Raw genomic sequence first — 21,691 nt, 5'->3', positions numbered from 1 at the left:
ATGAAAGCAAACACAAAACCATACAAACTAAAACTACATAAAATTGCCTCGGGTCCCAATATTTCAGAAGTACAACACATCATGAAATGATAAAGAATTTGATATAAACTATCAATATTTACATCATTTTTATCATCATCTGATCAAGAGAAATCTATTAGCATTATATTTTCATCTTTAGCTTCTTTTTTGTAAACAGAATCTTTTACTGCAACGAGTCGTCGTCTCGTCTTTTGGCACCATTTTTAAATCTGTTAATGAACTACGATCCTCAGTAGGACTACAATTGTGGCGCGACACAGGATCTCACTGGAACGCAGCGATGAGCTCGAAGCAACACTCTTGCGACCTACACCTACAAAATCATGGAGAAAATAAACGCACAACACTGCAATCTGTGCTGATTGGCAGGCTACTGATGTTAAGCATGAGATTCGAGAGCAGCTATTGGCTAGGAAGTAATGTGGGCGGGATTAAGGGGGAGGTCCTTGGTAAATGGGTTTGTTCCCAGTTTTAGTACACTTCTTCACCCAGGGTGTGTTTGGAGTGGCATACTACCCATACTAGTTTTGCAAGTATGCATACTGGTATATTATGCAAATGTTTAGTATAAATGGCATACGTGGATTATTTATTAGTAACATTTGCCAAAATGTGCAGCATACAATAGAGTACACTATTTAAAAAACATATCCCACGATGCAATGCACTCGACCTTGCATTCTGAAACAGAGTTGTTATTGTTAACTAAAAACTATTAAAAATTGATTTTGTACATTGAAATAAAGTTGATATAAAAATGTAAATAATATATGAAAAACTTAAAATTGCTTTGGCACCTGCTAAAACAACTGAAATAAAACTGAATAAATATATACAAATATTTATTTAAAAAAGACAAACTTAAAAATTACAAAAAAACTTTGTTTTAAAAATTTTGCCTTGGCAACTAACAAATAAAATAAGTTAAAGTATTAAAATGACAATGGCAAAACTAAAATAAAAACATAAATATAAAAAGTAATAATAAAAATGAGAAAAGTACATAAAATAACTCGAGTTGAAGTATTAAGATGACTTAAGCTAAAACTGAAATAAAAACAGAAATATCAAAAAGCAGAGGAACAATAGTAAAAGCTATAAATAACAAAAAAATTAAAATTAAAAATATAAAAATAAAAGCTATTTCAAAATACTTATAAATACTATAATAGTATATTTATAATACTAAAATAACAGTTCTGAAAATAAATTAACCACATGATCAACTTTTAACATTTAGTTTATCTTATTTGAATGCTACATGAGTTAATTTTACTTAATTCTTTTTCTCAAAACTGGATTAAAATTGAAAGAACTATTTTAAACATGATAAATATATGCCATTTGCTGAATTAATCAGCGATGTCACATGATCATCTTGTATACTACTGTTAGAAACATTTAGAATTGCAAAATGCATACTGTTTCACATTATATTTGTAAAAATATTAGGCAGTATACAGTACAAACGGCAAAGTATGCAGTAAGTATGCAAGTATTCCACTCCGAACACAACCCAATGTTTTTAGACCGAGGTTCAGTGTTTCCCACACTCACATACAGACTACAGTACGTGTGCTTATAACAGTCTGAACACCAACCATGGTTATACAACACATTAAAGCATGTTTCACACACACACACACACTTCCAGCATCCATTTGATGAGTGTTCAAAAAATAATACATCCATCATTCCCTGCTCTCTCTCCATTTTCCTTCATTTTATCAGCTATTTGTCCCGTCTTTCTCACCTCATTTTCTTCTATCACATATCCCAATATGGTTTTTAGCTTTTTATAACATTTCTCTCTCTCTTTCTCAGTTTATACGCGTGTCTGATAAATATTCATCAGCGTTTCATTTTTCACCTGTCTAAAAGCGCCAGTCAGCTTAATATTACAGGAACACTATAAAGTCCATGTTTTTGGATGCTGGATCAGAACATTTAAAGTCAACCTGAAATCAAAATTGACATGATTAACTTTATTACTACTGAAATGCATTCACCAAGCCTTTGTTTTTTGCCAATTCTCCTCAAATATCCTTTTTCTTTTTTAATGGGTTGTGAGTGCCATTTCATGCTGACTTTAAAATATTCAAATATCTTCCATGTTCCCTGGAAAGCATTAATGTGTTTTGTTACATAAGCGTGACCTTTGGGCACAGCTGAATTTATTAATTAAATATTTGTATTGTTAATATTCCTTGCTTTGCTTCCAGCACTTTCTGGTTCTGTGGGTGTAAATGCATCTCATCTCGGGTTTTGCATCATCATCATCATCATAATCATCACATCTCTCAGTTTAAGACAATCTTTACAATTCAACACCGATAGCCACTCTGAATAAATATAAATGTAGGACTATGGCATAAAAATCCACAACATTAAACAGACACACAGTCAAGCTTTTCAAAAATGAAAAGAAATCAACTCAGAACAGCAATCTTATACACATCTTTCCTTAAGCAGTTCAATTAATTCCCTTTAATTATCTTTTAGCAGCTTAGCAAATGATAACGTGGAACTACTGAATTTTGTAATATTTTCTTAGAGTTAGGGGTTATGAAATGCTCATCTTTTGCAGTCTTGTCTCGAGGATTTTGAGTTGTATTTTTCATATAAATCCAGTGATAATCATAATCATATTAAGACAACCTTCACTGAAAATGTAGGCAGATGAAAATTTACCAACACATTCTGTATATGTGGTCGTGACACTGGTTTCTATGTCAAAAGCATCTTTAATCACGTCATGGCAGTTACCATAACAACTGCAGCACTGAAGTAATGATTAGTGTGTGGCTTGTAAACTCCTGACTCTCTCACTGGCTTGTGTTTGTGTGCTCACTGGAACATTTTTCAAAGGTCAAGATGAAGAGTCCGATATTCAGTCTGTTCCAAACCAAGTGAGCTCCCTTCTAAAGCCGCATCATAACGGAACTGGAACCTGATTTGAAATGCTCTACAAAAACGTAATTAATTCAATAGAGTACTTACAAAACAATACTCTGATAAAAATATTAGGTAGTCCATTTTGAAGTAGTTCAAATGGGGTGGAAAATTTATTTTATTCAGCAGGGATGCATTCGATTGATGAAAAATGACAGTAAAAACTTTTTGAAAAAAACTTGAATAAATGTATTTTTGTTACTTTCTATTGGTCAAAAAATCTCAAAAACGAAAAAACAAAACGGAAATATTAGGCATCAAAAACTGTTTTCTAAACTGATAATAAACAGAAATGTTTCTTGAGCAGCAAATCAGCATATTAGAATGATTTCTGAAGATCATGTGACACTGAAGACTGGAGTAATGATGCTGAAAATTCAACTTTTATCACAAAAAAAAATTACATTTTAAAATATATTCAAATATATATATATTTTTTTTATTGTAATAATATTTCACATTTTTACTGTTTTTTTTATCAAATAAATGCAGCTTTGATGAGAAAAATAGACTTCTTTCAAAAACGTTTTTAAAAAAGCGTACTTTTGAATGGTAGTACATATTTATAAACATTTTTTGAATTTTTGGAGCTTGTTGCAATACATTCTGGAGTTGCTTTTTTGAAAATTCTGTGCAAAAAGGCAACACCTATTACATGCTACCCACATAGAAAGCCCACTATGATGTGGAACAGAGTGAATGTTTCTGTTTCTGTCTGTTTACTACTAATCCAAAAACAAACAGCATCAAATGACCTCAACATCAGCCCCCTACCTCACTGAGGACTACCTCGCCGTGTCTTCAAGTGTAAGGCTTTGTTTTAAGTCAGTGAGATTCCTGGCGTTTCATCTACTACGGATGGTCTCTGTAATGCATAACAGGCTTAGTCAAATCAAAAAATACAGAAAGGCATCATGAACGAGCCTTGGGCTGAAATACACAACAAATCTGATGTACGTGTGTGTGCATGTGTGTGTGTGTGTATGTTTTGAGTGTACGACGTACTGACTGTCTGTTCAAATAAGCTGGCCGGACCCTTGAGCTGCCTCCGAGTGTTCATTATAAAGTACCCCGCCGTTTGTGTTCGCTGCTTCTGTATGGAATGTGAGGATGCGTTTTCGTTTCACACCGCTGAAATCCTTCCTTCCGGTTTTTACGTCCGTGTCTCCGCTGCTGGTCGAGTGGAGTAGATTGAGGTCGGACCTGTTTCGGACAGGGGGCGTGGCTTTTCAGGGCCACCAGAGGGGGGCGTGTCATCAGGGAGGGGGCGGGATCTGTACCCCGAGCAGCTCGTAAGCGAAAATGTTCCAGAAGATGGCGAAGAGGAGGAAGGTGATGAAGGAGAAGATGAGGACCCACCAGGAGCACTGTTTATGCAGAGACTCCTCATAGCTCCGCAAGATCAGCAGCCCCATGCTGATGCCCACCACTGCGCCCGACAGATGAGCCATGAAGCTGGGCTGCGGTCCGGAGGAGGGGAGGGGCGGGGAGAAACGCAGCCATACGGCACGGCCCACCTCTGAACTCACTGCCAAAGATGGAGCAAGAGATTGGCAGATGTTTGGAATAGCATACTACTCTACTACTTACACTACTTCTGCAATATGTCATTTTTTGTATGCATGAAATACCAGATAAAAAGTGCTTGGCAAAAGATGCAACGTGTTCCATTTTTAATATATCGACAATTGTTTTTTATTAAAAATGTAATAACTTTTTTTTAATTAATTTTATATATTAACATTTAATTAGATCAGTTTAAAAATGCAAAGCAACCATGTTTATTTTTCAGATAATTGGAGACAAGCACATTGAATTAAAAATTTATGAGGTTGAGTAATAATGTTGCATACGATTGTTTGAAATCATTGCACATTGCACATATAATACTATTTTTTTAAAGTATGCAGTATCTAGTATATACTCAGTCTACTTTATTCTAGTCTTGCATCCTGAATATAGCAAATAAAAAACACAACAGTACACAGTAACGCACTAGTATGCTATTGTGAATTCAGCCACAGCCTATTTACTAAAGTATGAGAACTGCAATAACTACTTACTGCAAACAAGTGCAAGAATCATCCGTAGCAATTTGTATGGACACTTCATACCGGCCCAGTTCTGAAACACAAACATACGCATGTTAAAAGGCATAACGAAGACTTTTACAAAGTCAGCATAATGAGAAATCTATTTTGTAAATACATCTTATTGATCTTACTGTATTCATCCATGCATGTGTTTTGTTTTGAAATGTTTAATAAAAAGTAGAAATTAAACAAATCTGGAGATTCTGGAAAATTAAAATAAATCACACAAACTAAAAGGCACGTGAACAGGGAAGAGGAAGAGTTGAGATGCATCCCTCAGCACACAGCAGACTCTGAAGAGGCTTTCTGACTCTCTGAGGTCTGTTTGTGTCTGTCTGTGTGCGAGTGATTAGAGACTCTTTGAGCTTTAGGGAAGCCGCGATATAAGGAGATTTATCCTTCCTCGTTTCTCTAGTCCTCTGCCTGATTTCCCCTTTTCATTCATTCTGACACAAGTCGCCATGGCAGCAGTTAGTTTCGGTTACCATGACAACGTTGGCGAGATGTGCTGAGCAGAGTGCATAGACCCCGCCGGACCCGCCCACCACCGGAGCGCGCATATCCGTGATGGACACCGTCAGAGAACCTGAGGAGAAACATGGTTAGTCTAGACTTATGACAAAGAGTGGGATTATTTGATAGATTTTGTCCTGCAGATCCCCCACGAAGCATGTGACAAAGCCCCGCCCACAAGTAGTGACTCCATTTGGAATTATGACGTCATGTGAACTGATACATTTAAAATTCTAGCGTGTGATACAATGTTTCCTGTGACTCTCATTTTGTGTAAAGACCTTTGTGGCGTGCGACATTAAAACACTTGTGTACACACTGTACGTTTGCTGATTTCAGTAAAATTGCCCAATAGAGAAAATTGAAAGGCAAATTTAATCATAATATAATTGCCTCATAATGACACGAGGGGGTCCCCGCATAGGGACCTGTACACCACTGATGCATGCCTGTTTTTTTTCTGATAATTTGAAGCTTAATAGAGAGTGTCTAACTGTCTTACATGCCTTAAAAATAATTTAATAAAACCTAAATTTAAGTTTTTATAAGGATTATATATTTTTTAATATATATATATATATATATATATATATATATATATATATATACCACATGTGTGTGTGTGTGTGTGTGTGTGTGTGTGTGTGTATATATATATATATATATATGATCAAGTTTGTTATGATATTTTTTTGTAAAAAAATAAATGTATTAAAATCTACTTATTTGAATTAATTATTTAACAAAATTGTTTTGATTTTGATTTAAATTATTTTTAATTTAATAAATTAAATATTGTTTTTATTTTCTGAATTGATTCTTTTAATTTAATAAATGTAATAAATTAAATATTACTGAATTTATTCATTTTATGGTTTTTTTTTTACTTATTGTGTATTTAATACATGTCATTTTAATTATATACAATTTTAATTAACTTTATTGAATGTATTCATGTTTAATTTTATTTTATTTAACTTAATTATTATTTTTCCCCTGTAGGTAGTTTAATAAATCATGAAGAATGTTATGATAACAAAAGGTGTTTTAATTTCCGCAAATTCATTTGTCATCAAATGTATTTAATTTAATAAATTGTATATAAATTGTATATAAACCCCTTCTGACCTGTATTTCTGCAATACTGTCGTCACTAGTCGACCCATTTAATGAATATAATAAAGGACATTAATAGTTGTCATGTAATTAAAGAATACAGAGCTGCTCTGTGCTGCAGTCTAAACATGTAAACTACTTTTTGATATTTTATTTAAACCGAGTGCTATTTTGCCTGTGCAAAACTTGCAGTCAGGATGCCAGGCTCTTCTGAGTGGTTTGTAGGGTGTTGTAGGTGCTCATTATGTTGCCACTCCCAAGTGGACTTTAATTTAATACAGAACATTCAAACTCACAGCGGCACAAAACACACCGAGTAAAGCTAATTCTGTACTCTAAACTAAAATCTCACAGGAAAGTGAACATGCATGCAAAATACAGCAGAAGCAGGTGAGATAATTGAATATTGGCATATCCTCTGTGTGTGTGTGACAGATTGTCTATACAGTGCTGCGCTCAGCACTCTTACTCCACCACCGTCTTCATCAATCTGCTCTTTTAATGTTACATTTTCTCAATACTCTTTCTACACGCACGTCCTCCACCCTCTCACTCTACTTCTCACGTTTTCCTTGTCTTTTCATCTCTTTATCACATAAAGTCACAATGACTCTGCTGATTTTTCTCTTCTCTACTTTCTCCTTCTTTTAATTTCCATCTCATGTTCTGCGTCCTCAGCATGGACACTTTTCTTTATAGATGTCAAAATGCTGACAAGTTGCAGTATCGGGTATATTATGAGTATATATGATGCAACATAAGTGTTCACTTAATTTCAGCATATTTCTGTACATGTCATTTGCAATAGTTAAGTTGTATTGTGTTACATCATGGCTATTTGATTCTGTTCCTCGACTGGAGGGCCACGTCCTGCAGGGTTTTGATTGAACTCTAATTAAACAGACCTGAGCCAGCTCATCAAGGTCTTCGGGATTATTTAATAATTACAGACTAGTGTGTTTGATTAGGCTTTGAATTCAGCAGAACGTTGTTTAAATTTAAAAGCACTGTATATCATCTATGTCTCTCCTATTTCACACAAACATACTCATAACAAAACAAGTCTTTTAAAATGTATTCCTTTTATTTTATTTTATTTTATAAGTGTAATTTAATTGAATTTATTCATTTTATTTTTATTTAATTTACTAATGATCAATGAACATTTTGTCAGAACTTGTAGTAAATTACATGTTATTTTGTTTAGATGTCTAATGTTTTTTCTTCAGAATCACAGGAGAATGACAATCTCTATTTAACAATAAATAAATGAAAAAAGAAATAATAATAATGATTCTGAATTCATCAAGAATCATGCAGCTCTAATAACACACACACACACACACACACACACACACATCAAAATAACAAACTAAAATAAATACATTTATTACAATTATTTAATAATTTAATTAAATAAATAAGAATTTTACTTTAAACATTTAAAAATAGATTTTTAAATATTACTATGAAAAAAAAATAAGACAAAAATGTTTATTTTAAATTAAAAAATTTGGATACAGGTCAAGAGGGATGATTAAATAAGTATATTCAATTAATTTTTTTAATGTCATTTCTGAAATGATATATATAATTAAATACACTTGCCCTGCAGACCTTGATTAGCTGTTTCGGCTGTGTTTAATTAGGGCTGGAGTGAAGCTCTTAAGGACGTGGCCCTCTAGGAATGGAATAGCACTGATAGAGGACAATATACATCTCTGTTTTATAATAAGAAGAACATAGCTAGCATTAAAATGTAAATGTATTCTATTTCACTACACACAGTCTCCAGAGGTGTGGTATATTTGCTGCTTTGGTGTGTATGCCACAAGAGAGAGATTGTGTGTGTGTGTGTGTGTGTGTGTGTGTGTGTGAATAATTCAGAGATTATTGATTAGGTCATTGCCCACTGGTGACATGTCCATCATAAATATAAGCACATTCTCCTGGTGAACTTGTCAGAGTGCAAGGACAGCAAGACGTATGCGGACACACACACACTAACTCACCAGCGACGACTCCTGCCATATACAGCAGACTGATCCTCAGGATCCCATGAACCATCTCCAGAGGAACTCCAATCATCAGCTGGAGAAGAGCGTTGAAACCCAACTGCTCTAATCTGCAGACACACACACACACACACACACACAGATCCAGAATGTAAAACATCAGCTGCGGCTACAGGTCTGTACAGCTAAATTTAGACTAAAGAACACTCTGAAATTCTCATCAGCCTTAGAAGTCGAAGTCAAACTTTTGTCTCTTGCTCGAACGCTTACAAAACACTTAAAGGCCTTATGGAATCCCAGACAGATTAAACATGTTGAGCAATCTATTATCCATCTGTTACAACAACGTATCAGATTTCTTCATTAAAAAGATATTTGTCATGAAATCCCTTTGATTTAAATGCTCTATAATATGTTGCATGTATTAATGTGCATTTAAAGTCGACATGAATGTGAAATGGTTGTTCAATCACAAGCCATTGTAGTTTTTTAATGTGATGTATTTGTCAGAAAAATGTGGGCGGCACTTAATTTTCTCCATTAGGAATTGATTGCACACTGAAAAACATCTATATATATGACAGATGATTGGGCTGAAAAATGGTTTTGCTGACATCATTTGATAAGTATTTTATTGCATTTTGATAAAAGATGACAAACTTTAAAACAAACGAATCATGCACAATACAACAGGAAGAAATGCATGAAGAAATATGTTTCGCATTTGACTTTAAAGTTTGTAAAACGTACACTGTTTTTTTTTCGAAGAACAGTTGCTAGTTGCATAATTAACCAAGTGCACTACAGCTGATGCTCATTTATTTATAAATGGAGATCTAAACAAGAGTTCATCTGGTCCTGTCAAACACTCGTGAAGTTCTTACCCAACATGCATGAACATGTAGCTGAAGAACCTCCAGATTTGTGCGCGGTGTCCGGGATGATACACCAGCGGACTCTTCATGAAATCTGGCTGGTAGGTTTGCAACACCCATTTATTGAGCATCACGCCGTAACACATAAACACTATGATCTGGAACAAACACACACAGACACACTCAACAGTGTTAAACCTGTAACACCTCATATGATAAACAAAAGTCAGAAAAATCTCATGTTTGGAAATGAAACAGTTTAGTGAACCTTTAGACAAAACACAAGAAAAAAAATCTATAGAAGTTTGCATGTGTGGTTTTTGTTGAGTATCATATATGTGACCCTGGAGCACAAAAGCAGTCTTAAGTCGCTGGGGTATATTTGTAGCAGTAGCCAAAAATACATTGTATGAGTCAAAATTATAGATTTTTCTTTTATGCCAAAAATCATTAGGATATTAAGTAAAGATCATGTTCCATAAAGATATTTTGTAAATTTCATACTGTAAATATATCAAAACTTAATTTTTGATTAGTAATATGCATTGCTAAGAACTTCATTTGGAAAACTTTAAAGGGGATTTTCTCAATATTTAGATTTTTTTGCACCCTCAGATTCCAGATTTTCAAATAGTTGTATCTCTGCCAAATATTGTCTGATCCTAATAAACCACACATCAATGGAAAGCTTATTTATTCAGCTTTCAGATGATGTATAAATCTCAGAGAATATGGAGTGCAAACTCAATTTTAGATGCCCAAACTGAGCAAAAATACACAATTTGGAGTAGATGCTATTTATTTGGCCAAAAAGATGATATTCTGATAGCTTGTAATGTAAATCAATGAAATCGTTCTAATAATATAGCAGGCTACTTACATTAAATGCATTTAAATATCAGTTGTCAGTTTTTTTTATTTATCATAATAATGTCCTGATATTATACTTCAACACTTTTTTTGACCAAAGCTCTGCAGTTATCATTGGAAACATAAAATACAATGCAACACAACGATGATTAAGAGATGAACAAATAAACAATCCTTAAAAGCCTGATGATCATATCTGATACTTACATTAAAACATTATTTTTCATAAATGATGCATGGATAATTAAGTAAACCTAAGTTGCTTTAATCCAGAAGGAGTTCAGCCTGAAATATTACTAACAATATAAAAGTTATTCGTGTTTACTTCATAAAAATCAATAAAGATTTCACAGCAAAAAGACACATGAACAACGACCTGTAGGTAGATGTTTAAACAATTATACTAAAAAAATTTAAGTATAAACTATTGGTCTGATGCCAGAGGACATGTAGTAGATTTCTGTGCAACAGGGTTTTTTTTTTTTAGCAAAGTTTTGATTATAATGTTCATTTAGAGGAAATATGTGTATCAGATATTATACTTTATATAGGGTTAAAAATAAAGGTTCTTCTAACCATAACCAGAAACCCATAATGCAACATAAAGAAGAAAGAGGCGCAGCGAGCTCAGTGAGGTGTACCTGTACAATGGTAATGATGGCCATGAACACAGGAGGAGGGCAGAGTCTGCTCTGATGGAAGTACCACCGGCGGTCCGTCTCACATGGCAGAATCTCATAGGCCACGTAGCGCACGAAGCGCTTGTACACGCCCAGCCCCGTCTCATCCAATAGGATCTCACGCTGCAGGGTGCGACGCCCATTTGCAATGGCTCGGCGAAAACTACTGGAACGTTTACTGTTCAGCTGAGAGAGAGAGAGAGAGAGAGAGAGAGAGAGAGAGAGAGATCTCATTAGCTGTTTATACAGTGGGATGTAGTGTAATTCAACATACACTGCTGCTCAAAAGTCTGGGATCAGGAGGATTTTTATTGTTTTTTAAAGAAGTTTCTTATGCTCATCAAGGCTGCATTTATTCAGAAAAAACAGTAATATTGTGAAATATTATTGCATAAAAAAAAAAACGTTTTTCTATCTTAATATACTTTAAAATCTAATTTATTCCTGTGATGAAAAGCTGAATTTTCAGTATCATTACTCCAGTCTTCAGTGTCACATGATCTTCAGAAATCATTCTGATATGCCAATTCATAATCAATGATGGAAGCAGTTGTGCTGCTTAATATTTTTTATTTTTTTTTGGAACCTGTGACAGTTTTGTCAGGATTTTTTGATGAATAAAAAGGTTAAAAGACCAGCATTTATTTAAAATAAAAATCTTCTGTACCAATATACACTTCTGTTCAAAAGTTTAGGGTCAGTAATTTTTTTCTTTCTTTTTGTAAAAGAAATTAATACTGTTATTCAGCAAATACGTGCTAAATTGATACAAAGTGATAGTAAAGACTTCTATTGTTACAAAAGATTTCTATTTTAAATAAATGCTGTTCTTGTTAACCTTTTATTCATCAAAAAATCCTGACAAAAGTATCACTATCATAATAGTCACACACACACACACACACACACACACACACACAAACACAATCAGATACATGAAGCGGTTTAAATACTGTGACTTTCTTACAGATTACACCAGTGTATGTAGGATTTCTCACACTCTCTTCTTTCTTTTCCCTGTTTCCTCCATCTCCCACATGCCCCAGATTTACACTTCACCCAAATCCTTTTAAATTCATAGCTTCCTCTCTGCCTTTGCCTCAGTCTCTCTTCCTGTAGAACATGGTTTTAAATCATGCAATGTCTTGAATCCAAGCCACAGAAAGTGTACAGCATCCGTGCACGCGCGTGTATCAGGGTGTGATTACATGAGGGTTCGTAACACATCGCTAAATGAGTCTATCTATAGCACCAGAACTGTCAACACAGAGCGCCGCAGTCATGTGTGTGTGTGTGTGTGTGTGTGTGTGTGTGTGTGTGTGTGTGTATTAATAGAGCCTGCGGCAAAATTGATTCAACTGTCTGTGCCAGAGTGAAAACACTTACGCCCCCCTCGTATCAAGTGTAAGAGAGTGAAGAAGGTCCTGAGAGGAACATTGCTGGATTTGTAAAGGAAGCACGTGGAGGTTCAGAAATTACAGAGCTGAGACCTGCAGTCTATTACTGACTGTGGGAAGAGCTTTTCATTCACACACACACACACACACACACACACACACACACACACACACACACACACACACACACACACACACACACGCACCCACACACAAACATTCATCTGCTCGGGGTCTCATAGAAATAACATGACAATCAAATGTCACTCAGTATTTGTGCATCAAGAGAGCCATATGGTTGCATGAACACACATGAACACAAACACATAAAATTAAATGAAAAAAAAAAAACAATAAAATACCATTTTAAGGCTTTGGGGCAGATTTGCTTTTTTCTATAAAGTCTCTGTATTCAGCAAGGACACATTAAATTGATCAAAAGTGACAGTAAAGACATTTACTGTCATTTCCATTTCTAATAAATGCAGTTCTTTTGAACTTTCTATTCATCAAAGATCCCTGGGGGGGGGGGATCTAAATTGATAATAATCAGAAATGTTTCTTGAGCAGAAAATCAGCATATAAGAATGATTTCTGAAGATTATGTGACACTGAAGACTGGAGTAATGATGCTAAAAATTCAGCTGCGCATCACAGAAATAAATTACATTCTAAAATATTTCACATAAAAAACAGTTCATTTAAACTGTAATAATATAACTGTTTTTACTGTATTTTTTTCTCAAATAAATGCAGCTTTGGCGAGCGTAAGAAGAAATCTTACTGACCCAACAATTTTGAACGTAGCTCAGGAAACAAAGCAGAACATATAGTTACAATGGAATATATATATATATATATTATATTTGTGACTATTACATGTCTCCAATCTCAGATATCACATTCATATAATTTCACATATATTTGGTCAGAGATGTCACAAATATTGAGGTAAGCCATGTAACCCATGACTAGTTTGCACATACTAAATGCATTAATTAGAAGTAGATCTAACAGACTAGTTGGTGCAATCGTCCTCAAAAGTGCTAATTTTCTGAGCATGGTAACTTGTAAACACAATGAGTTTCTCAGTGTTCATATAAATAAAATGCTGGAGGTCGAATGCATGCTGCTCACCAGTTCTATGAGTTCCTGGTAGCAGACGTGTCCGTGTTCGTTGCTCTGTACCAGCGCCAGCAGCATCTCCAGTTTACTGGGGTCCAGCTGTAACTCATGGTGCTCAGCTAGACTGGTGAAATTTTCCACTGCTATAAAACCAGTCTGCTCTGGGTCCAGCTGAACACCAACAGAAAGAGAGAACGAGTCAGTGTTTAGTTTATATGCATTCACATACAGTACACATTCAAGACTGACGTGTTTATTACACACACAACACAAAATAAATGTAACATGCTACATGTGCTGTGCATTTGCTTGTATATTTGTAGCGTTTAAAATGTAACAATATCATTCAACGTAAACTGGAATGACTCCCAGTGGATGAGCAGTGAAATCTCTTTGCTGTACATGGATGAATCTGTGATTGATAAGCGTACAGAATGTTCTGCGACTGAATAACAGCAAGAAGCCTTTATAGTACATCAAGCTGTTTGAGCAAGAAAAATCCTTGGCCCCTTCAACACGGACACATATGCGGTTAGTTCAAGCAACACAATTGTGACTCAAACATAGTCATTCTCTCTGCCACACACACACAAATACACACTCAAAGTATTTCACATTACTGTGTGTGTGTGTTTGTGTGTGACTATGAGCCTGAAGCACTTCCCTAACCGATCCAAACAGCAAAGACAACCCAGGAGGACACACACGTGGCTATTTCTGCCGTCTGTGTTTACTCTGAATTACTTCTGAATGCCATAATTCAATTTAAGGGGGTATATTAGGAAAAGAGGAAAAGGAAAGGAAGAAAAGGAAACAAGGTAGGTAGGAAGGACAGAAGAAAGAAAAAGAAAGGAAGGAAGGAATGAAGAAAGGAAGAAAAAAGAAAGAAAAAAGGAAGGAAGGAAGGAATGAAGGAAATGTGGAAATTAAAGGGAAGGAATGAACCAATCTAGGAAATGAAAAGAAAGGGAAGGAAGAAAAGGAAATAAGGAAGGAAAATTAGAGGAAAGGAAAAGAGGAAAGGGTGGAAGGAAAGACTGAAGGAAGGAAAAAAGAAATAAAGGACGTAAAATGAACAAAAATTAAAGAAAGGGAAGAAAGAATGAAAGAAAAAGGGAAAGGAACAACTTAAAGGTCAGAGAAGGAAGAACAGAGTAGAAAGATGTTAGAATGAAGGAAAGAAAAGAAAAATGGGAAAGAAATGAGAGAAAATCAAAGGACAGGAAAAATTAAAGGACGGATAGAAAGAAGGAATTAAAATAAGGAAGGAATGAAAAGTACAGGAAAGGAAAGAAGGAAGAAAGGAAAGGGAATTAGAGGAAAGGAAAGGGGAGGAAGAAAATGAAAGAAAGAAGGAAGAAAGGTAAAAATGGAATGAATGAATGAAAGAAAGAATGAAGGAAGGAAAGAAGGGAAGAAGGAAGGTAAGGAAATAACTGGAAATAGGAGGAATGAAGAAAAAGAAAGGAAAGTAAAGAAGGAAGGAAGGAAAGGGAATTAGAGGAAAGGAAAGGGAAGGAAGAAAATGACAGAAAGAAGGAAGAAAGGAAAGATGGAATGAGTGAATGAATGAATGAATGAATGAGGGGAACTTACAGTAAATGGGAGGAATGAAGGAAAGGAAAGGAAAGGAAAGGGAAGGAAAGGAAAGGAAAGGAAAGGAAAGGAAAGGAAAGGAAAGGAAAGGGAAGGGATATTAGAAAAATAAAGAATGAATGGACTGCAAGAATAAAGAAAGAAAGAAAAAGAAAGAAAGAAGCACATATAAACTAATAAATGATGTGCTAGCCTGTAATGATGTAGATACAGACAGGAGGAAGGCGAGCGGGTGAATGCGAGGGCTCTGTGTAATGAGCGGAGGATGAAGGATGGAGGGATGAGAGCAGCAGACACATGTGGAGAGAAGGATGGAAGTGAAAGAATCAGTTAGTGAGGCGATTCAGCACAGAGGAGAGCCGCTGCCGTGTCACCATGGTTACAAAGTACCAATGTGTCACCCCGAGAAAGACTGACACCGCAAGAGTGTGTGTGTGTGTGTGTGTGTGTGTGTGTGTGTGTGTGTGTGTGTGTGTGTGTGTGTGTGTGTGTGTGAACACCGCCAGCGACTGATCTACTTCTGTCACCTCACGCCACAAATCACCAAAACACACCACAGCTCTACCATGTAAACAGCATGGCGTTATCAGGGAGGGGTGACAGGGTGAACAGAATCTGTGCTGAAGCATCGGTGTAGACTGGAGAGTGTGTGGCGGTCTGAATGCAGCTGATGGTCTGTTCATTGATTACATGAGCCTGAACAAAGCCCATTCCCTCCGCCTGTCCTTCGCTGCTAAAGTGTGCTAAAAAGAGCCTTACTGTTGCCATGGTTTCTGAAAATACACACCATATGGCTGAGCCCAGAAACATCTGAGCAATGATATGGTGTTAATAGTAAAATATGTCAGCTTTCACATCACTAATGATCTTAGGTTTACACTGTAAACCTTACAAAGCAGTACTGGCCCATTACCACGGTACAATGACGGCATCAGGTAAAATATTAGAGTACTTTGATAAATATGAAGGTATTTAAATGGCATCCAAAGATGCACACACACAACTTTGAAAGTTTAGGGTTGTTTTTAAGTGTCTTATGCTCACTAAGGCTGCATTGTTTTTATTAAAAATACAGTAAAATATTGCAAAATATTTAAAATAACCGTTTTCTATGCGAATATATTTAAAAATGTAATTTATTGCCGTGATGGAAAGCTGCATTTTCAGCATCAAAACTCCACTTGATCTTCAGAAATCATTCTAATATGCTGATTTGCTGCTCAAGAAACATTTCTGATTATTATCAATGTTGAAAACAGTTGTGCTCTTCATATTTTTGAGGAAACCTTGATATATATATATATTTTTTTTTCACGAACAGCATTCATTTGAAATAGATCACTTTTAATCAATTTAATGGATTCTTGCTTTATAAGAAATTCTTTATGAATAGAACTACTGCATTGAAACTCTAGAGGAGACACATTACTGGGGTCTTGTTCTGAGGAGAAACATCTGAAGTGCTGACAGGCAGCACACTATCACTGCAGCTGGTCACTGACGAAGAGTCTTAGAGGACCTACTGCTGCTATTTTATGCAAATATAATGCTAAATATGGTGCAGCAATCCAACTATCAACTGCCCTCTTTCTCTGAACAGCTGGTGTCAAAGCAAATACTGCTTACACACACACACACACAGTATATATATATAACAAGATTTTAACATTTTCTGATCAAAATGTGAGTGGTGCCATGTGTAAAAGTTGCTGTCAAGCTGCTATAGCTTTGTGGGTGGTTGCCAGATTGGTGCTTAAAATATTGATCTGTGTTTTCCACCTAGTGATTTAATTATTTATTTAGCATGGAAATGAATCTGCAAAAGTGTACAATAACATGTTAGCAAATAGGTGTGTAGTACAGAAACTGTTTTCCATGCAAATGTGCACAGAAATAATGAAAGACATCACAAAGAAACATCATCTGATGATATTCTGAAGCTAAATATTATTATGAGTGAATTATAATGATGATTAATGTTTGTTCTGTAATTGTTTTCAATTAATAATAAACAACAAATATAAGTCGGATAAACTGCAGTTAAGTCCTATTAAATGTTTAAAAAATGGTGGCTTTTGCATATATAATGCCATAATGGTTTGGTTAATCATCAGAAATGAAAAACATTGATATGATATTTATATATTTTCTGGATATGGTTCAAGTCCAAAGTTCAATGCAAGTCTAAGTTTAATACTTAAAATCAGTGATTTGAACCAGTGCTCTTTTAGTATCACGGATATACTTGTTTATTTTGTGTTAATATTTTACATTTTATTTTTATCTTTAAATTTTCAGTTTTAATTTATTTGGTGTTATTTGTCATTTTTATTGTTTTTTTTTAAGTATATCTATATTTATTTAGTTTATTCAGTTTTAGTTATTTTAGTAATTCAAGTTAAACTAAACAAAAATGAATATTAGTTTTTTTTTAATATATCTATATAGTTTTATTATTCATTTAATTAGTATATTTAGTTTTAGTTATTTTAGTACTTCAAGTTAAACTAAACAAAAATGAGTAATGTTGGCAACTAGATGAAATAAAACAAGTTTTTGTTTAGTTTTATTTTATTTAACATTTATTTTATTTCAAGCAATGAAAACTATAATAACCCTGATTTGAACAAAGCTTTAACACTGAGCATCAGCAATAGCAATCCGTACTTCACAAGCTCCACTAACTAAACTCCAGTCAGTGAGAAGAGACACTGGGTAATTCTGTAATTCAGAGCTGTCTTCCATTAATTCAGTTTATCACACAGAGCGTAGAGTGTGTGTGTGTGTGTGTGTGTGTTTGTATGTGTGAACTGTGTGCGTGTGCATTAGAGCCAGAAATAGCCTGAGCTCAGCACTAATTTCCTACAGCAGAAAATTAAAAAAAATCATAATAAACTGAAAGGTTAAGCATCTTGCCTTTACACACACAGTAACAGCAGCACATTCACACCATACGTACACTAACACACACACACACCCCCACACGACACAAGCAAACTGTCAGACATCGCTTCTGTCTGACAACACATTTACTGTACAAGCAAAATCAGAAGCACAGCGCATGTGAAAACATATGAAACACACCCACACCAAACCAACACACACACACACACACACACACTCTCCACTGATGACTCTCAGATGTGTGTTTGTGTCCCAAAGATCAATTCTGCCCCTCCGACTGAATGATTGCCTTTCCTATCCATCAATCAACCTAATCTCTCAGCATCAGCATAGATTAGACAAAATCAACCACACACACACACACACACACACACACACACACACACACACACACACACACACACACACACACACACACACACACACACACAGGGATATTTCCTAATATGACTTCCAGCATCCTTAAATCACAGCTTTAAAAATACATCATGCATTTACAATTCACATGCTCTCGGAGGTTTATGAGAAAATGCATTTATTATATGAGTGGTCATTAAAAAAAAAAAAAAAAATTCCTATGGATATATAAAGTGTCCAGGATTTATATGGTTGCCGGGGTGTTACTATGTGGTTGCTATGGTGTTTAGAATGTTTTTAGACATGGTCAACTTTGAGTTGTTACATTTTCGGAAAAACTAATGAATTATGTTACTCAGAAGAAAAATATATATTCTGATTCTGATCACTTATTTTGCAGCGATATTGTCGACTTGATTGCACAGATACTATTTAAACTGAACTGAGCTGGATGATGACATCACTGAATTCAATGATGAACTGCCTTTAACGGAAAATTGAGTGTTTACTATTGTCCTTTTGCATTATTGACACTATTTTCCTGTTTAATACTGTAAAGCTGCTTTGACACAATCTGTAATCTATATAAATAAAAGTCACTTGGCTTGATTATTATTATTATTATTATTATTATTATTATTATAGTTTGGAGAATAGATGGATAAGAAGAAAAAGAAAAATATTAAAAACTATATTTTTTAATATTTTAACATAAGCACATGTAAATCTGAGTTTTATGTCTGAGGAGCTGCTTTTGCTTCAAGAATGAAACTAATTAGCATATACTCATGCATATGTATTCAAACCAAGCTGTTGTTTGAAAGCTGATGAATCTTTGAACTCTTGTGATGTGAGCTGCCAGGACTTGGAAAGAGTTTTCGGTTTTTTGGTTTTGCCAAGAAAACTCAGCAAGAAGTACCAGACCATCCAGAGCATCTCAATGTTAACACCTCCTTGTACAGTAGCTGTTCAAACAGCAAAGCTCTTACTGAAGAGTTCTCACTGACCTCCTTCTATTTCTACTTCTGTACGTAGAGAGTAATGCATTCTGCAAACTGGCAGGTCAGACTGAAGGTATAAATAAATCACGTTTTTGCAGTGTTTGCACACAAACCAGCTGTAAAAGAAAAAAACAAACAATGTGCTATAAACATAATGCGTCATATCATGACTAAACATATTTTGGTATTTCTTGGTGTCTGTTGCTTACATTCATCTCTTTAAGTGCTCAGCTCTTTTCTGATCAATGATGACTTCTTTCAAGTGTTTTTGGGTCTCCTTTTTGAGTCTCGGTTACCAAGGTTTCCTTCTTTTCAGAGTTTTTCCTGTTTTTATAATCCAGTGGTTGGATAGGAGGCTTATAAGTGAAGCAACTCAGAAAAAAATTCAAATGAAGCTAAACTGAAATATGTATTGTCTTCAGTACTGATAATAATCAGAAATGTTTCTTGAGCAGCAAATCAGCATATTAGAATGATTTCTGGAGGATCATGTGACACTGAAGACTGGAGTAATGATGCTGAAAATACAGCTTTGCATCACAGAAATAAATTACATTTTAAAACATATTCACATAGAAAACAGTTATTTAAAATTGAAATAATATTACACAATATAACTGCATATTTAATCAAATAAATACTTTTTTTTAAATCTTACCAACTCCAAATCTGTGAACAGTAGTGTGTTTAATTATGATTAAGGGTAATAAAATTGCATGCATGTTAAGTGTATACATCCACATATTTCAATACATTAGCATATGCAACCAAGCATGTGTTGTGCACCAGTGCTGATGTCTAGTGTACTACTACTACACTAACAGCCACTGACTGGACATGAGGACCTCTCAAACACACACACACTCCAGTACTCATTCATTCCGACTGTCCATCTCCCTCCGTGTCAGCCTAAAAACACACACACATGCACGTCGATGCACAGGAGGATGCAGTAACCATAGCAACCTGCTGCTGCTGCTTACCTGCTCTTGTATGAGCTGAAACAGAGAGCTTCTATCCATATACTGGGCCCTGGTGCGCACACAGCCACAAAAAGAAGGACATAGGGGGAAATGGCACGCAGAGACACGTACACACACACACGCCAGCGGTCCGTCGGTGCGGCACGCCTCCCCAGCGGGGAGAGAGACCCCTCGCACGCGCGCCAGTAAAGGCCAGTGGAGTATCTGCAGGACGTCCTCCGGTGAGGGAAGACAGCGGAGCCGTCAGTCCAGGGTTCGGCTGAGTCCAGCTGGGTTCAAATCCAAAGTCCCACTCACCGTCCAGAACCCACAGACCCTTGTGGCACTTTCACACCCGCTTCTGTCCACCTCAAAATCGCCCTCAGCTTGCAGCCGGTCCAGTTTTCTCTCACTTTCCTTTCTCAGCCCGTCTGTCCCTCTCCGCTCGCCCGTCTTGTTGTGCTCGTGTCGCCCTTATCCCTGTAAATGTCTCCCTCTCGCCCTCTCTCTCTCTCCTCTGTCCTCCACAAAGACAGTACTACCTGAATACCAATGAAGGAGGGGAAGGAGGCGGCGGTCTGCAGCCAATCAGAGGCGAGGGGGGCGTGTCCAAAGAGCTGCAGCTCTCCATCTACCCCGCAGGAGTCTTAAAGAGAGACTAAACACACAAACACACACTCACTGCAGAGCACACACACACACACACACACACACGGCACGCAGGCGCACTTGTGTTTCCTGAATCAGACATTAATCACACGCAGCAGATACTACGGACCCTAAAACACATTCTCAGGGTGTTTTAATCACTGGTTGTGTTTGGAATAAGCCAATGATCGTGTATATTCTGGAACTTATTAATTAATGAAGTCATTATGCTTGGTTACTGTCTCTGAAGACTGTTTAATTGTAATTGTGAAGATGAATCTCTGAAGTACATAATTACTATTCAAGATATGAATAAATAAAAGTAATATATTTGATGTTAATGGAAGCAATATTTATCATAAAAGCGGGATTTTTTATTTATTTTTTTATAACTAGGATGGCATATGGGGTAGTAAGGAGGTACTGACCCCTTGTGCAAATACGCTGCTCTTCTTTTTAGATATCTGGGTCATAATTTCAGCACAGTTAGCACTGGATTGACTAGAAGCAGCTAGACTGGTAAAATAAATAATTATCTTTCATTT

The 21,691-nt window shown here is 35.7% G+C and overlaps 1 protein-coding gene across 1 annotated transcript; it reads right to left on the bottom strand.

Moving 5' to 3' along the window:
* Nucleotides 1-3,463: 3,463 nt before the first annotated feature.
* Nucleotides 3,464-21,141, bottom strand: rhbdl1 (rhomboid, veinlet-like 1 (Drosophila)). The gene is made up of 8 exons (XM_042752067.1): nt 20,520-21,141; nt 13,691-13,849; nt 11,118-11,342; nt 9,616-9,764; nt 8,729-8,841; nt 5,573-5,673; nt 5,058-5,118; nt 3,464-4,522 (listed from the first exon to the last, which is right to left on the bottom strand). Exons 1-8 carry the CDS (start codon nt 20,556-20,558, stop codon nt 4,251-4,253), a joined length of 1,119 nt encoding a protein of 372 aa, XP_042608001.1. The 5' UTR covers nt 20,559-21,141; the 3' UTR covers nt 3,464-4,250.
* Between the last annotated feature and the right edge of the window lie 550 nt (nt 21,142-21,691).

Source organism: Cyprinus carpio, chromosome B24 (assembly GCF_018340385.1).
Source record: "Cyprinus carpio isolate SPL01 chromosome B24, ASM1834038v1, whole genome shotgun sequence".
NCBI classification, from domain to species: Eukaryota; Metazoa; Chordata; class Actinopteri; order Cypriniformes; family Cyprinidae; genus Cyprinus; species Cyprinus carpio.
Note: the sequence above shows the minus strand (reverse complement) of the source record. Positions and strands in the feature narration are given on the sequence as shown.

Bases quoted from the DNA above. Each gene is read 5' to 3' on its own strand.
- rhbdl1 (XM_042752067.1), bottom strand. From the start codon at position 20,558: ATGGATAGAAGCTCTCTGTTTCAGCTCATACAAGAGCAG. The intron at 13,850-20,519 runs GTAAGCAGCAGC...GTTGGTGTTCAG, and splicing joins TTCAGCTCATACAAGAGCAG to CTGGACCCAGAGCAGACTGG. The intron at 5,119-5,572 runs GTAACCGAAACT...TTTGTGTTTCAG, and splicing joins ATCTCGCCAACGTTGTCATG to AACTGGGCCGGTATGAAGTG.